General features: G+C 35.7%; 1 protein-coding gene across 1 annotated transcript in view; it reads right to left on the reverse strand.

Annotated features, from left to right (window-relative positions):
- SNTG2 (syntrophin gamma 2) overlaps positions 1–19,043 on the reverse strand; it is a 193,381-nt gene that overhangs the window by 146,512 nt on the left and 27,826 nt on the right. The window contains exons 3-4 of the mRNA XM_009275630.1: positions 17,285–17,341; positions 17,131–17,188 (exon numbers count right to left, since the gene is read on the reverse strand). Coding sequence (XP_009273905.1) covers positions 17,131–17,188; positions 17,285–17,341 — 115 coding nt within the window. The remainder of the gene's footprint in view (positions 1–17,130; positions 17,189–17,284; positions 17,342–19,043) is intronic.

The raw sequence follows: 19,043 nt of genomic DNA on the forward strand, positions 1-19,043 counted from the left end.
GAGGTGCTGAACATTACCTTGGGCATCTCAATACTAAACTTCTGTTCAACGTGTTAGCAACACATATACCAATAGTGAAAAACGTGAATAATTTTTAATTCAATGCTTACGTTGGGGCCATTGGGCTGCTTTAGGAAAGTGGGAGCATACTTGAACTGGAGATAGAAGGAAGAGGGTGTGTTTGAAGTTCCAGTTGCAGTAAAGTATAAAAGAATAAAGTCAAAGGGTGCATGCCTTGTCCACTGTGTGTGATTGACTCAATTTTGAGTACGTCTGTATTAGCAAGTGATGAGGCAGAAGAGAGATAGATCAGGAATCAAAGCAGTTGGTGCTGAGGCTCCTTACACCCACACTGTATGGGTTTCAGGGATTTTAATTCAGATCAGTTAGACTGGTCTCCCAGCCTGTATGCTCCCAGGTGATGTGAAGCTGCCCAAGGAAAGCTAGTGCACAAAACTTTCTGTTTTGTGGGCCCCTAAGCAGCCCATCCTAAGGCACACCAGCGCCACACAGTGATGCACTGCTGTCAGTAATAGCTGCAAGAGGCCACAATACGCAGAAGCAGACCTTGCTTACAAGTAATGCAATGGTCCCTGCAACTTGAATCAGTGCAGAGCCTGGACATCAACTGAATGAGGGAGAGTGGGTTCTCAACGTGCTTCAGGAATACACCCCTAATAAGCCAATCCTGGGCTATTATTCTGTCTGTGTGGGGGTTGCAGTAGGACTCACACCCCAACTCACTGCAGCAAGGCAGATGTGTTTATTTATACTTCAACAAGTACCAGTCAGTTGATCTGCAGGCCACAGATGTGATGAGGATGGCATACGTGGGTAGCAGGTAGCGTTGTTTTCTTGAGGTCCTGTCTTGTTGGCTCTTCTGGGAGGCCATTGGGAAGATCATTTGGAAACAGCAATATTGAAAAAGAAGCACAATAAAAGAAAGAGGGGTAGAGATGCGAGAGATCAAGTTTGGAAAGAATTTCTGTAAGAGGTAAAACCAGAAAAATGTAGGGCTGGTAAGAAAGGAAAGCATACTGAGCCAGAAAATGTTTGAGTGAAAGATGAGATCCTGATGGAAGAGCGCGTCATGAAGATTTGCAGGCAGGTAGGTATCATCATCCTCCTGGATGTTCAGCTATCCGTGACCCACTGCATAATGACACAACAGCACAGTTGTGTAATCTTGTCTAAGTCTTCCGAGAAAACTGCTTAGTTCTAACAAAAGTTATAATAAAATATGTAGACTAGTATCCATGCAAAATAGGAAAGGTAAAATTCCAGACACAGGTAAAATTCTTGAGATAGGGCTAGTTAACAGCTCCAGGCTTGAAGAGGAAAAGCACTGACATGAAAAGGTATAAAATCTCAAGGAAGACAACTAGGTAGCTGGAGGATGGTGACTCAGCAGCACTGAAGACAAATCCCGTCCAGGGAGCAATGGAGGCTGAACCTTTCCCACCTGACTGTTGACTGCCAGGTCAGCAAAGACTCATCGGTCATTCCACAGGGGTGATGAGTACTGCAATATTCCCAGCTACCTACTGTGTGTGTTAGCCAATAAATTTTACAGTTTAAGAGCACAAAGCAATTATATCCTGCTTGCAGAATCTCTACACACAATCAAAGCTGTCCAGACAAGTAAATGAAAGAAGGAGCATTATGTGGTTGATACCAAATGCTCTATGAACTGAAACAAAGCACAGAAAATGAGGACAATCAGGGCGTTTGCTCCAAAAGTGCATTACACTGCAAACTAATCCAATAATGTAGACACCTCCATGGCTGCTGCCATCATGGCCAGTGATGGAACTCTGGCAAACTATGCTTGTGAGTCTGTGATGAAACACTTTGGGTTTAGCCAATTGTCTATAATTTAAAATCAATTATGATTTCTAACAAAAATATTCCCACAAATCAAATTGTAGAGGACATGTCACTACGATGCAGAAGTTACAATATAGTTTACAAGTATATTAGAATTTCCTTTTCCAAAGAAAAACTCCTTGGAAAGAGAAAAAAAAGCAGTATTGTTTCTCTAAAGCATATTTTAAACCTGAAGACAAGACACCTACTGATGTTTTCATTAAGTCATATGTTCTCTACATGACAAAAACATTAAGTAAAATGTTCCAGGCTATGTGAGACTTTTTCTCCCACTGGTAACATCCTCATATACAAAGGTGTCTATGAAAGGCTGTTCTGCAATTATCAGTCACTCTGCGTAAAATGAATCAGTACTAAAAACAAAACACTTGAGAAAGAGCTCCTTGGGATACCTTATTTAAATTTACAAGTGATACTGAAGTAGGAGGAAAGCATCAGGGAAACCCAAAGGGGCTTATGTTGAAGAAATTATATGAAAATAACCATTAAAATAAAAATCTTATTTTTGAGAATATCAGACTTTTCTGATATTCTCAAAACTTTTCCAAAAGAAAAACTTTTCCAAAAGAAAATGAGCCTTCATTCTAGTCATTAAAAAAAAAAATTCAGAGCCATGAACTGTGATAAATTATTTTGCACTCAGTGAGAAGGGAAAAGAACCAGTAATTCTTTCTAGCTTTGCCTTGTTTCCTTTTCCTATCCATTAGGGCTGAAGAAGGGCTGTATTAAATTTTCCAAAATTTGCAAGATTGTAAAATAGTAAACTTACTGAATAGACTCTCGGGAAATTCTGACTTACCACGTTAATTGATGCACAACTCTATGCAGATTTGAGTCTGTAAATAACCGGATGTCCTTATATTTTTCAAGATTGATCACAATTTTTGTTGAATTCCTGAATCACACAAGAAATACCAGGTACTATGTCCTCTGACATTATTAATGATGCACAAAACCACGCTGCTTAAAGCACACAATGAGTTGCATAGACTTCATGGACCTCTGAATTCATAAGCTTACCTTTAAATATATGCGTAAGTATTTCACTGCATAAAGAAAATCTAAAGGAATAGTTAAGAAACTAGATGAAATAAAAAAAAAAAAGACTGGAGAAATTGGTATAGAGAATGCAAGAGACTTCTCAAAGTTATCCAGATGTCCTTTTCCCCTCCTCTCCCATGAACTGGACATAACTACAGTCGTGACAGTTACGCCTGCTGCAATTTGCTTTATTCTTTTTTTTTTTGAAGACAAGCAATTTGACATTTTTAATCTATGTTTTAAAACACAACTATATTAACTCAAACATTGAAAACTACCTTGTTAGGAAAGTTTTGAAAACTGAATATACTCTTTACAAGACTTGGTTAAATTTCATTTGTTTAAATAATAAAAAAAAAAAGTTCCAAATTTCTATTTTTGACTGTGAGGTTTCCTTACTTTAGATTTCTTCCTCTTTATATGTGTCCAGTTTATCATGTAAAGAAAAGCTGGAAGTCACTCAATAATACAATACGTTTCATCAAATACCCATACCATTATTCTAATGTGCCAGGTTCCCCATGCTGAATTAAGCAGCAGATGGGGAACTGGGACTTCTCTCTCCACTTTTTCTCAGTCCGTATGGAGCAAGCAGAAAGAGATCATTTCATGTTCCTAAAAGTACTGTATCTACCCATCAAGAAGTCACTTCTAGATGTAAGCATACACAAGCCTGATGCACTGAAGATCAACACATTGTAAGAATCAATTCAGTGTGAGAGATGCACAGGATGAGAGACATGAGACAGGTACTGGACACAGGAGTAGGCGAAGACTGGATGTAGCAGGGAGCACAGGTTCGGAGAGATAATAACGGGCCTTATGTGAATTAAGGAGTGGGATATTCAGCAGTGCTACAGAAATTGCCATTGATCCTCCTCAATACCCTGATCATGAATGCCTTAACGGCAGAATGAATCTCCTGCTGACTCACAGAAGATCAGTGAATAAAAATGCTACTCTGGGAATAGGTTATGCGACTGTTGCAAAGCTGAGGCCATCCTGCAGAACAGTATTTTAGGTGGCACTTTGCATAGCTGCACAGAATACAACATTTATCTGCAAAGTTAACTCAAGATAAAACTGGTTTGGCCTGGGAAGTCAGAACTGTTTTTTCTTCAGCTTGGACTATATGAAGAACAACACAAACTGTAACAGTGCACAGGCATCACAAGCGTCACGAGGAAAGACTCTACTTTTCATCCAAGCATCTGAGGAAGAACTGATCACTCCGGATATAGTTTTCCTTACAGTTTGGCATATGGCAACACGTGCATGCTACTGATATGAAGAATTGTCTAGGACAACATACATGCTAGCAACTGTAATTTTCTTCCGATTTTGTTCCATAAAAAAAGTACTAACAAACCCAGTCTTCTTCTGTTCTACCCACTGCACGAGGTAAGGTCCTGTAGACAATGTAAGGTTGTGTTTTTCTTGTAATACTGGAATAGTTAGTGAAGTCACGGGCAGGGATCCTAGCTGGAAAGCTGATGTGTGCAAGAGGTGGGGATAGAGACCGAATGCGTACATTGGTCAAAAGACAACTACTTTTGCTGCTGCTCTTAGAAGCGCTAATATGGGAAAATTTGGGAAACCACAATTTATAGCAAGAAATTGGCACTCCTGTGTTCAAAACTGAAAACTATTATTTTGTTCCATATGAAAAATGTACCATTATTAGGATGGGAAAATCGGAGGGAGCATACCAAAAAATTTAAATCCTTTAAAGAAATGAACACAATTGATTAAATGTGATTTCTTGCTGCTCTGTGGCAACAGTAAAGCTGAGAGCAAAAATCTGGACTTTGTATTTTAATCAGGAATTGCCTAATTTTACTTTCTGCTTCCCTTCTCTTCCCCACTGGCAGGTAATTCAAAATAGTTTTATAGCTCTTATTTATTTATTTACTGCCCCAGGATTACTGCAGTACTAAGAAGCTACACAGACAGAAGCTAAATGTAGAGAGGCAACTAGAGGACAAACATATGAATCTGTAAAATCAAGAGACATCACCTGACATAATACTGCCAAGAAAAAGAGGAAAAAACTTTATCTAAACACTGTAAGTTTTGATCTCACACTGCTATAAAAAGTTCTGATCTTACACTGCTATAAAATCAATCTGGGTATTAAACCTTTTACCATATCATGATATGTAGTTGCATCAGATTCCAAAAAACTAGGCACCATTAGGTTGGCTGAATACTTGGATAAGAAACCCATAAAATAACTGCTGCCGCAAAAAGTGATGTTTTCTGAGTCAGTAAGTTTTGCTCAAGACATGAATTCATTGTTAAACTCATGCCTTACCACGAGTGTAAGCAAAAGTATACTTCCAGAAGACACTATGTTATTTCAGATGCAACTAGAGTAAGTTATGAGGAATTTGAGATGATTTATCACTTTTTACAGTGATAGAAATGTTTGTCTCAATAGTTTAGCCAAATTCCATGCTAGCTTGTGACATTAATGTCTGGCTTTATTTTACTGAAAATACCACTATTGTGTTTTTCATAATTTCTTAGAAACTACTGCTAAATAAATATGATATTATTTACTGGATAATGGTACAATGATATGATATTATTTACTGGAAAGGAAATGGCTCTTGCTTTGAGAAGGAGAAAGGCACTTAACTCATAACAACTACACATGTTCCTGGAAAAGACCGATTTACAAAGTGTACTGTAGACTCCTTCGTATTTTGGGTATACATGAGGACTGCTGTTATTATCAAAAGGACATTGAGAAGGATCTGGGGGTCCTGGTGGACAACTTGCTGGCCATGAGGTAACAATGTGCTCTCATAAACAGCATCTGGGTCTGGATAAGGAGGAGTGTTGTCAGCAGGTGGAGGGAGGTGATCCTTCCCCGCTCCTCAGCACTGGTGAGACACACCTGGAGTGCTGCATCCAGTCCTGGGCTCCCCAGTACAAGAAAGATGTGGTCTTACTGGAGCAAGTCCAGTGAAGAGCCACAGAGATGAAGGGACTGGAGCAGCTTTCATGTGAGGAGAGGCCGGGAGACCTGGGACTGTTCAGCCTGGAGGTGGGAAGGGAGGATCTTCTCAATGTGTATAAAGACCTGATAGGAGGGGATGAAGACGAGGGAACCAGACTCTTCTCAGTGGTGCTCACTGACAGGACAAGCAGCAATGGGCACTAGCTGAAACACATGAAATTCCACCTAAACACAAGAAAACACTTTTTTACTGTGAGGGTGACCAAGCACTGGCACAGGTCATGCAGAGAGGTTGCGGAGCCTCCATCCTGGGAGATATTCAAAAGGCAACTGAACACGGTCCTGGGCAACTAGCTCTGGATGGTGCTGCTTGAGCAGAGGCATTGAGCCAGATGACCTCCAGAGGTCTCTCCCAACCTCAACAATTCTGTGATTTGCAAAGGTGCATACAGGAATATATTCGATATGCTTATATATATCAGTGTATTTGTTTAAAATACCATTAATTTGAAATAACATTGACCTATTAAGGAAGTATTTGTTGTAAATAAAGATATTCTGAATGAAAACAGGATTTAGTTTAATTCTCAGATGTTAACTCTTCTCATGAGAATTATCCTTCATGCTCTGTGCAACCCATCTCAGTTTCCGGATCTTTTTGCTGAGAGAAACCTGGGCTTTGATTTTCTAATTCCCATTGCTACAGGAGCAACACTGAAACAGGAACTGTTCTCATAGAAAAGAATAAGCATCATGAGGAGCAAAGAATCACAGATTGGGAGCAGACAGATTTTCTTAGAAGTTTTGAGTAAAACTTGCCAGGGAAATTAAAAAGAATCATCCCCCAAAATTACACACGGATAGCAGAATCCAATCTGGAAAAACGTAACCAAGACAGGTTCCACTGCAAAAAAACCTGAAGTGATGGACATTTCTAACCATATATATACTTCCTATTTTTAGTGTCATGTCTAGTATTGTCCTGTAACGAAACATGATTTTCTCTGTTCCATTATTGTTGTCTTTTTTCTTCTCTTTCACTTTATCTGTATCTGTTTATTTTTGTGATTTCCCATCTCTCTCTCTATTAATTTTTAGTGTGAGTGTCCCTTACAGGCAGTTCTCTCACCCCATTCTCCACTGTATTCTTGAATGATCAGCACACACATAATTATTTCTGGAATTACGACCATCTTATGAGATTTTTTTTTAAACAGAATTAGCTTAAACTGGAGATTTTACAGTTAGTAATTAAAGCACACTGAAAACACAAGACATAAATTGCTAAAACTTTTAGCTTTTTTTTTCAAATGAAATATTTTAATTCTAAAGAAATCAGAAAATATTGAACAGGAAAAATGTTACAGAGCTGAATCTGTTTTGAGAATAGGTGTTTGATACTGGCTTTGCTCCTTCACCTTCTCCTTTTAGATGACCTCAGCAAAAAATAGGTTTTCAGAACATACTGCTTACTAGAATCTTCTACTGATAAAACCATTTTTCTGTCAATGGCTAGCATTGAATCCAACTTGAAAGGACAACTAACCACAACACAAATTTCTAATATTTTTCACTGCAAACTATTACTGGGATAAACTTAGCTTTATTACAAACAAACATTGCTTTATATTTTATATATGCCAAAAAGTAAAATGAGGAAGATGTGTAAGGGCAGTTAGCAAACCCAAAAGCATACCAATGGGCATTAAGGAACCTTAACCTTAAAAACCAAATCCTTTTATTCCCTGACATGACTTTTAGAAGGCAGATTATATCATAACTGTCTTCTGAGGCCAATTTCAAAATACCATTTTGTTACTCTTGCTTAATAATTCAGAGAGCCTATGTTACAGCCAAAATTTGCCAAAATTTTACTGACGTGGTGGGGACAATGGCTGCATGTATACCAAAACTGAGAAGACTAGAATCTGGAAAAGTCCTGGGCGTGACACTATTTTTAATTAAATGTGCTTTGAAAGACAGTATGGAAAAAAGTTTTAAAGTTCAGTTTTATTTCTACCCATCTAACTCTTAGATAACTAAGAGTTTAGTAACTAAAGCAAAAATTAAAAGGCTATTGGATGTTTTTCTGATTGCAAACAGGTTTGTGACACGAGCTGCATTGCGAGTTTATCACATGATCTGTAAAAAGTACCAGCATACACTGTGATTAAATAGACTTTAGACCTGCTTTAGGAAACAAGAGGAGAAAAATTCAGATGGTCTGAGTTTCCTGCAGAAGTCCAGGTATTTGTATGTCTCGATGCAAGTTCCTTAAGCCAAACCAAATGGCAATGTGATTCTTGTAGACGTTTCCAAACAAGTAACTTTACAGTATGAACTCAGTGAAGAAAACCTAGACACAACAGGTTAGTTCTTTAATTAAGGAAAGAGGCCTAATTTAGCTCAGATTAACTTGCAGATGTTGCAGTGGAGAGAGCCCACAGGAATGGTTATCATGATAAATTCTTACTAGAGAAAAATACTTTTAGTTTTACATGCATTTAGTAAATCAGTTCTTCATAATTTGATTTTGCCTTTATAGAAAAATATCAATTCTCAAAGTAAGGAAACAAAATTGAAACATTAATACTGTAAGTATTTTAAAATTTTGCCTTTTTAAGAAAAGTCATGACAACTAAGATGTGACTATAAGAAAAGCAAAGCAGATTTTTTTTAAAATGTATCTTCAAAAAATTTGAAAGTGCTACATTACTACTGTCATTTATTACTTGGGATACTTGCCTAACCACAGCTAATAAGTCCCTTGAGTTTGAAAATAAAAGTAAAAATACTCATGCATCTTATGTGGACAGAATTCAGAAATAAGTAGCAATAATTAAGAGTCAAAAGCAATAGTTATAACCATGAATAAGTTATATTTTGTTTAAAAAAAAAGTTCTACTAGCCAAGCATAGCTAACACTCCATTAAAAGTCAGTGAAAAGCTATTTAAAATTGCAAAAATGTGGTATTTTTAGGAATACGGTTAGTAGTGTTAGAAGCTCTAGGTACCCTATGTGCACAATCAATCTAAACTTGGTATTTTAAGAATTATTACAATATTTTTCAGGTAAAAACGGTCATGTGCATTTTAAAATTAATTAATCACTAGGTGAATAAATTGACAAAGGAATGTAGTGCAATGTAAAGGAAGATGAATCTGATCACACAATTGCAATATTCTAAGGCATAAGGTTAGCTTTAATAGACATATGATTAGTATCATATGTAAAAGGATTTCTGAGCTGAATAACATAATATAAAGTTAGACAAGTTATGAATAGGTAACATTATAAAAGGAAATAAATTATAATCTGGCATCTTCAATCTTTTCTTCCAAAATATGTAACTAAGTTTCCATTAAATTCTATTACAGTATGCAAAAAGTTTTAAATGCTGTAGAGGTGATAACCGGAAAACAAACTTGGAGACTAAGGGGGGATGCCAAAAGTAGCAGAAATACATGCTTTAAATGAGTTACAAGAGAAGAAGAGATGTAGTTCCTAAAATAGCCTAAAAAGTCTTTAGTTCAGAAACCAGTAAGGGAAAGATAAGAACAGTGAAAAGACCAAAACAAGAACTTTTCTGAAATTGCCAAAGGATGCTATTAAATTTCTCATATTATTCCATGCAACATTATGTCCAAGCAGAAGGGTCCTTACATTTGCTCTTTCCATCAAATATTGTGTATGGTTCTTGGCTGCTTCAGCCCCAAAATAATCTGAATGAGTTTTACTCTGATTTTAATTAGTATCTTTCAGTGCAATGGGAACCTTTGTTACAGTTAAAAGGTGTTTTCTGCCTAGCTGCTTGCTTCTCCAGTTTTTGTACGAAAGCACTGTGGTAAAAGCAAACTCCAAATCCAAAGTCCAAAACACCATCCATCCTCAGAGGGACTTCAGGCAGTTCACTCCTGAATTTATCATCTGAATGAAAACATACTATATAGTTCTCTGATTTCTCTGCACAGAATAATTATCATTAACCTTTTTCTTCAACCTGGACTGTAGTGGTAACAAATTCAAATAGTAACTTTATGTGTTATTTCATTAGATTTCTGCGGTTCGTAAGGGAACTACATTGCCAATTAGAGGTAAGTGAATGGAAGAAAGAACAGAAACTGTACATTCTAAGGCCACAGTTTACTCACTCAACTGCTACCTGGAACAGATGACAACTAAAACAATATAATGTATTTTTCATACCTTTCTCTATTTAGTTTAGAGTACAAAAATGATAACCATATTATAGGTGCACTGAAATTACAAATAATGTTTTTCAGATTTTATATCTACCTTTTTGTTTCATAAACTGCAAAATGCACCTTCCAAAGAGAATATTCATTATAAAACCCTATAGAACCAAAACACAATTTCCAGAAACATTTTATATTTTAACATAGCTGTTAAGCAAAGCTAATTATCTTTTACTGAAAGTTGATCTTCTTCACATGCATGAAGAATTTGATGATTGATATACTTTTTGAATACAATTTCATTATATACTTAACAGAAAAGCACTATTCAGTATCAGGAACCTAATGCACAGACTTTTAGACACACACAGAGATATATATATGTATGTATACATATGTAAAGCCTCATTTTGGGAAAGTACATAACCAACTGCCTAAATCTAGAGCTGGACAGCTAATTCACTGTTTCTGTTTTTTAGCCAAACCAAAGGAATGAAAACAAATTTCAAATTGACCTAAAATGGGAATGCTTTGGTTTTCTCTGTAAAAATGTGTTCTGGATTCATCAAGCTCTTAAATCCTATTTAAAAAATTAACACAAATTCTACAACAAAACAAAATTTCTAAGTGAAACTTACAAAATTTTCATCCCAAATTTTCTTCATCCCAAATTTCTTCTGTCCAGGAATTATGAATAATTTTGATGCATAAAAACATGCAGTTCATTGTAACAATGAAAACATTACCACCTTAAAAACATTTACTAGATCTGATTTTAAGTACGTGCCTGTTCAGTTAAATAAACACTTAAAAAGTAACTCTTTGCATCCTTCTACCCAAAGAATTCTTTAGATTTAGGTCAATAATTTAAGTCTCTTGCTTCAGCATTTGACCCTCAAAACAAAACCCAGTAGTATAAACTGTTCTAGAACCTCAACTCAAGAATTCATCTACCTATATGCTTCTCACTAAATATACAATGACTGTTATTAGTATCATTGGACTTTAAGTATGTTCTTAACTATTACATTGAATAAAAATACTTTCCTGAATCAGGGATCAAAATACCTTCCTTTTACTTGTTGGCTGATCTTTAACAGTTCATTAAGATGTCCCTTCTATCAAGAGGTACTGCCTTTTGTGCTCTGCCTAGTTTTGAGGAGGCAACAATAAAAAAAGAAATCCAAAACGCTAAGAATGTTCTTCTGTGCCTTCTGAAAATAAATTTAGAGCTGGAGGCATAGGTCCAAGAGAGAGAACAGTGAGTAGATGCTATCTTCAGATATCATTAGCTTTCCAGTAATAAAGTAACACTGGCAAAGATAATTAAAAATTAATGACAGAAAATATGAATAATCCTAAAAAATATTGAAGAAATTTGTAAGTGATATTAGGAAACAGTGTACAAATATTAAATACCATCCAGCTTCAAATGTCTTATGTTCAAATGAGGCCTTTCTTATGTTCAAAGATGGCCTTGTGTTCAGTCTTCACCTTCATTAGCGTAAAGCATAACACAAATTTTTGATCCATTCTGACTTCCTTATAAACGCAAATACATCCGTTTGGATTTAACTCATCCTTAATCTTCATCTGGCTGGCTCAGCGTAATGAATCTCCAAGGCTGATGAAGCAAAGGTGAGTACAGCTGTAGGAATGAATAAAATCAGCTACGAACACAACCATGCTGTGCAGTGTAACGGTAATCTCACATCATGCCCACCAACTTGTTCAGACTAGGCTTGGTTACCCTAGTTGTACCACCCTTGTGGATGACCGGAGTCAGCACAGAAAAAAATACCTATGGGGGAAGTATCGCATATGCTTCCATACTAAACCATCTTTGCTTGGCTTGTAAGTGAAACTGTTAAAAGCCCTCATCAAACTGACACCATGTCCTCCAAACAAATGGTTCTGAATGCAGGCAGCCAGGATGTGATATTTGGACACAGCCTGTGTTTGCAGAGCACACGGCTTTAAGCCAAGAATGTTTCAGGGCTGAATGTCCTGAGTTCATTCTAATCCTGCCAGGGTATCCGGCATCCCCAGTCACAAATGGACTAAACACACAAAATAGAAGATTTTTCAATACAGCAGAATGTGAGTTATAAGTCACTTTTTATCACAGAAGGTGGAAAAATGCTTTCAAATTAAGGTTTTAACCAATTTTGGCTCTCAAGAGAGGACCTTTTTTGAAACGGGCAAAATGCAAACTATCCCTATTCTACCAGGTTTTATTTAATTTTATTTAACTATTTTCATCACGCCTCAGTGAGGTGAACCCACTGTTCTGTTTCACCGTTGCTGCTTGTCTGACTCCACACGTTATAGGAGATATGAGCAGAGCTCACAGCAGTAGCCAGATTATTACAGCAGGTCTCACGAAAATGGAAAGTTGCATCAAGGTAACAAAATGTGATTGCTAACTTGATAATTCTGCAACACAAACTAGAAATTTGATTGTTTGATGTTTATACAATTAAAATTTCCAATACTATATGCAGTAAGTCACTTGTATGTATGATGAGGTTAGATTTCAAAGCCTGTTCATTTTTACAGTCTCCACCCTTTAGATTCCACAAGTTCATAAAGACTCTTTAGTAATTAAAAATGGGAATATCAGATAAAAGAAAGAAAGATGTAAACCCATGAAAGCTCGTACACTTTACCCATATATTGTGTGTAAGGATTCTTTGAAGTATATTTAATGGATCTGACAAAACATCTTACGGATTCACTGTACAAGTAAGCCTGAATGATCTGATTCCTTTCAAAGTTCAGGATATTCAGTTACACATCTTTGAGAACAGGATTCTCCATCTATTTGACTGTAAACCTACTGCAGTCTTTACTATATAAAAATTGTTAATACTAATTATAATACATATATAAAAAAAATACACACCTAGAAGCTACTAGCAAATCACCAACTATTGTACAATGATTTACTCTATCTTAAGCCAGTTTCAAAAGGAAAATACAGGAAAAGCAATACTGTATTAAATTACATTTTAAAAAAACCCTAGAGAAAGCATGAATCAGTCTCAGAAAATCTTGCTGAGAAGCTTCAACATCAATAGTATCTTTTCATAATCTGGGAGATTATTAGTAATGTTGCTAATACACTGAGTCAACTGGATGATTTGATATATGGGTAGGAGAAAAACATCCTTGCATTGGAAGAGAAATAATTGCCTATGGGATTAAAATTACTCTATAGCAAATTATATCACTTTACTTTTGAATTTATAAATGTGTTTGCATTTACTTGTTCTCATTCTGTCTGGCACAGGACTTTTGTCCCTCTGAAATGAACTTTAGCAAAAGCTTCGGTGGTATGAAAAAAATGTAACCTTTGTTAGAATTGAAGACAGAATCCACAGAAAAATGCAAAAGGCCTAAACTCAGTGATGAGTAATTGGCATTAACTAAACTTGCTCTTACTTAATACTGTTGAGGAGGGCATGTGCTCAGGAAAAACTCAGGACATTCTTTACTGTGATTTGTAATACATTGGACATTAGTCTCCAGCACTGAATGACCACTTAATCTTGCCTTTCAGAAATGTAAAGCTATGCTCTTGAATTGAGTTTCTGTGTATGTTTCAGTGAACTTGTTCAGGAAAGTCTTATTGAATAGAGCGATCCAGGATAACTTAATTTCAAAGTTATAAACACAGTGATCACAGCTGAGAGGTCTCTAAGCCAGTCAAAACTGTAAGAATAGTATTTATTACCGCTGTTGCTACAGAAGTGCTTGTGTTGAATAATGAAATCAAATCCAACTGAAACGTTCACCTTATCTTAACAACTGAAGTGCAAATGCCTTCAGCTGCTGCTTAGGTCAATACCAACAAAATCACTTCTCCGACATTTGAAAAACTTAGAGTACAAAGATAGCTGACTAATTACATTATTTAGGATAGCACAAAGGTTGTACAGATATAAAAAAGAAGCAACTGCTTTATTCTATTATACTTCTAGCTTTAGAACTATAAAATAGTACTGTATCCAAACAAAGTAAGGTTGGAAATATGATTTTGCAGTGTTGTCATGTAACAGGCATTAAATTTCACAAAAAGTATCACAAGTTATCAGACATTTTAGGAAATCAGTAATTTAGTCAGTAAGAAGAATTTTACTCACATAAGTTTGGATATTTTACTCAAGGACACAAAATAGTAAAATTCCTCATCGTGAAATTCCTGATAAGAAATCCCTTTTTTATCAGGTAACTGATGTATTTTCAAATGTTTCTGCAAAATACAACTTTTTTTTTTTTTTAATTCAGTATTTTTGCTTGAAGCAGCAACTAATCTCACTGCTTAACTCAAAGCCACCTTTGAAGCTAGCCTATCAGTTTCACTGTTATTAGTACCTTGTATAATTAAAGTCCATTGGTGACTTATTCACATTATGAACATACAGATGTTCAGTCCAAAATTTAGTTTGAGATAAATCTGTATGAGTCTCATCTCTCCCTCATGCTTAACACTTCCTCTCATTATATCCAAAACGAATATTTTTCTAGATATCCTTTTATACATAAACATATATATATTTTTAAGTATGCATATGTATGCATTCTCATGTATATATATATAGGGGAGAAAGAATGCACATGTTTTTAAAACACTGTTGTTATTTTCCCTTAAATAATATTACCAGATTGTTTCCTTTAACATTAAAGCACTAGAATCTTAAACCAGAAATATTCCCTCAAGGTCATCTGTGAATTAAATTTGGACATATTCTCTTCATTACTATTAATTACCAATTAAATGTGATACTATTGAAGTAATGCTGTGAATAGCTTTTGTTATTATCTTTTTCCTATACTAAATAACAGCAACACACAGATTTTTGAGATCATATCAAAAGAAAAAGATCTGCAGCATAAGAAGGTTCTGGACTTCCAAAATTTTTCTCAAAATCTTTTGATGCTTTTTAGAAATACTCATTTTTCCAGGAGAAACAAATAAAAAACTCCACACTGTTTTCTGTTGCACAGACATTCAGTAACCAGAATGGGAGTGCAGGAAGGAATGTGCCACAAAAAGCATTTCTATCACATATCTCTGATCTTTAGCATCTGCAGCGCTAAATGAATCACAGAATCATTCAGGCTGGAAGGGACCTCAGGAGTTGACCTGACCCAACCCCAACACACGCTGAAAGCAGGGCTGAGATTCTCTTCTTCACGCTAGTGGCGCAACTGATACTATATAGACTACTTTCTTCATACCTTGCAAGGTGTGTCAGTGTCTTCATGCCATTCACTGATTCAGCCAGGAACATTGCATATGGGCTTTCTGTGATACAGCACTGCCTCTGGTTATAACTGCTACTCACTTTGGAGCTTCCTTGGACAAAAGGTTACAAGATCTTAAAACAAGTATCTTCTGAGGAGATTTTGAGATTTGAGGTAAACAGCTGACCCCATAAAATTGTTGTTGCCCTTCTTACTCTACAAATAAATGCAGTTCATGAAAAACTACCTACAATGTACAAAACTCTGCATATAAGTATTGTATATACAAACTCACTACTAACCTTGATTAAAAGTACTACGTCCTAAGAGGGCAGGAGATAGTTTTCCTTGTTGGCAATTAATTTCCTGAATTACTTTCCTTAGACCTGAATGCTTATATTAATTTTATTATTATTAGGTATTTATTTTCTTACTATGCTTTATTATGCTGTGTATTCAAGGAGCCTATTATTGTTCCATATACAATAACACAATTGACATAAAAACACCTTCTCTTCCTCACTGCAGAAACAATATCATAAAAAGAACTATCATACTGAAATATATGTAAGTACTGTACACAGAAAACCTGAAGCAGTCTTTCCGACAGGATACTGGCATAGCCAATCCATTCAATATTCACTAGATATCAGCTGAAAATGGGTTACCAAGTTTGGGTATTACATTTCAAGAAAAATAAGGACCCACTGAAGAAAATGCAGAGGAGAAAAACAAGCACAGTCTGCGATCTAGTAAAGCACGAGGCTGAACATGGTGCCAAGTAAACGTGCTTCATCTCCACTGCAGCAAAGCAGGAAGAGAGGCTGATGAGTTCAAAAGATCATGTCAGTGTCTCTGAGTCCTCTAAGGAGCAGGACACGCACTGAGGGTCACAGTGCAGTGCTCTGTCTTTTCTTGCAGGAAAGATTACATGAAATGGGTAGATTTATTCTAGAGAAGAGAGGAAACACATAGAAGCTTACCACAGAAACACGACAAATCTTCAAATATGCCAGAAAAGAACAAACTAGTCCCCATGTCCACGTCCACCAGAGAAGAAAATACGACTTTGTTTTTCATCAGCTAAGACCCTTAGTTCATCTTGCAAAGCACTGCCCACCCATGTGCAACGGTTCTTCTTTTTCCTTACTGAAGGGTCCCTTTTTTTTCTAGAGCAGTTCTCCAATTTGCCAAGATCAGTCCAAGGTCTGACATGGTCCCCCAAAGGCTCCTTTTACTAGATAAATGTCAATGTAATACTTAACTGAGTTAGACTACACTGATTTAGATCTTGTGTTATCATCACCATAATAAACATTACAAATCACTCTGTGTTTGCAACTAGGCACAGTTAGTCATACCATAGAGCAGTGAATTACTGTGTGGGGAAAAAAATATGTCTGGTTTATATTTTTGTATCCTCTGGGTTATTAAAGTTAAGTACATCAATAGATTTCCTATGTCATAGGTTTTTTTTCACAAGTAACTTTAAATATTTTGTTTACAACACAACTGTCTTACTGCAGTAAAAAATATGTTTTCTGAAACTATTACTTATCAGTAAAATTTCAAGTACAGGTCCTAAAGACTTGAAAAAATTATACATTTTAAATTCAACACAAAGGCACATGGACCATTTGGACATTTATAGAAAGGCTTAAAGATAGCATGAGGCTGAGAGAATGAGCCATACATATGTTTCAGTTCTCAGTTTAAAGAACATCTAATTTTTAAAAAAACCCCACATATGCTGCACTACTATATAAGTAAATAACATAAACATATGTTACCTGCTTGGTCTTTAAATATTTTTGATATGACGACAGGCACTTTGTGCTCAGCACCACCCTGTAAAAGATGCGTATTAACCATGAGATCTCAATTAAGACTGAAGTAAACTAGTCGTACTGAAAATTAAAAGAAGAAACAAGAAGTTATCCATACCTTTATGCTTAAGCCCAAGCCACCAACTGGTTGTCTACGAAGTGTAACAGTTCTGTGCTTTAAAAAATTGCAGAAAAAATAAATTTAGGTGAAAACACAATATCTGAATAAGCATAGAAGATGTTTCTAAACTGTTTTTAACTTTTAAAAAACTAATTCTCAAAGGTACCCTACAATCTGAGTGATCAAGTTCAGTTCTGAAGTATCATTCAACATTGGTTTATAGGCACTTATTTAATTCCTTACTACAGAGAGCAAAACTTGTGTATGAATTGCATATGCAGACTTTTAGGATGTTTTTCTATTGCTGAAGTGATATTCTTCCTAAACAGAAATTTTTACATGCTTTTGCTTTGCTTTGACAAATGTTTTCATGAGAAAATAATATGAAGAGCTTTGAGATGTGCATTTTCATAGCTGATTTACCTACTTTAACTGCTACCATGTATGCACATGACATTTATTCTCATTTTGCAATCAAAAATACCAATGTTTTCTAATCCATATCTTCAGGCCTATACCAATTTTTTGCAGCATATGCCAAAAGACATTTAGTGATAGTCTGCTTCAGATGGTTATTTTCTTGCATTTCATGTTTAAGTACATAAATAATATAAACATTTATCAATATTTTTCTACAGCAACCTATCATATGTTTAATAGTGTGCTGAACTTGACATTTCATTAATGTGTAAATCTTGGTGTCTGACAACATAATAATAGGACTTCATCTGTTGACAATAATTATAGAGTGGAGGGGAACTTTTTTGCAACGTGCGGAACAGTACTGCATAGAATGCCATCTTTCAACACCTAGAACAGTGACTCATTCCCAGGAGTCATCTTCTATGACATAAATCCTCTCTGCTTATTTAATTCATGTTTCTCTCCACCTACACTTACAACCTGTAAACAAATTATCCCAATATATCCCATCACATAGGGATAATGGAGTAAATATTTTGACAGTTTAGATTGCTTTAGCATTACTAGACAACAAATACAAATACACTACATGGATAGCTTTAGCCATTTTATAAAAGACAAGCAAGGTATTATTTATTGGCATCTTATACATTCAACTATAACTAAAGTGTATTTTTATGTGGTTGATAGGTACATTTCGAATTATAATACTGATGATATAATTGGGTTTGTAGCCCTACAAAGCAATCCATTTGCATAACATACTGTAATAATCTTGATATTTATACTTTCATAGTTCATAGAGTTGCTTATTACAGAGCTTCAAATATTCCTATTAAAGCACACTTTGAAAGAAGGTATTAAACATGTACCTAAACGTTTCCTACATAACAGCTTTTCTAATTAGAGCTACCTTTAAAAAATGCAAAAACTTCCTACTTTTAAAGACGTTCAAATTGCAAAATAAAATGCCAAAAGCTGAGCATAATCAAGTGTCATAATCAAGATCATTTACACAAACTTATTTCAATCCTATGATAGTCTATCATTTGCTATGACTATGACTAGCAGTCATACAAGACCAAACATCACATTTCATTTTCTACAGATAGATTTTTGTTATTGTCCTGTTTTTGGCTGGGATAGAGTTAATTTTCTTCCTAGTAGCTGGTACAGTGCTGTGTTTTGGATTTGGCATGAGAATAACGTTGATAATACACCGATGTTTTAGTCGCTGCTAAGTAGTGCTTACACTAGTCAAGGACTTTTCAGCTCCTCATCCCCTGCCAGTGAGAAGCTGGGAGGGGGCACAGCCAGGACAGCTGACCCAAAC

The sequence above is a fragment of the Aptenodytes forsteri genome, unplaced genomic scaffold (assembly GCF_000699145.1).
Source record: "Aptenodytes forsteri isolate BGI_AS27 unplaced genomic scaffold, ASM69914v1 Scaffold94, whole genome shotgun sequence".
Lineage (NCBI taxonomy): Eukaryota > Metazoa > Chordata > Aves > Sphenisciformes > Spheniscidae > Aptenodytes > Aptenodytes forsteri.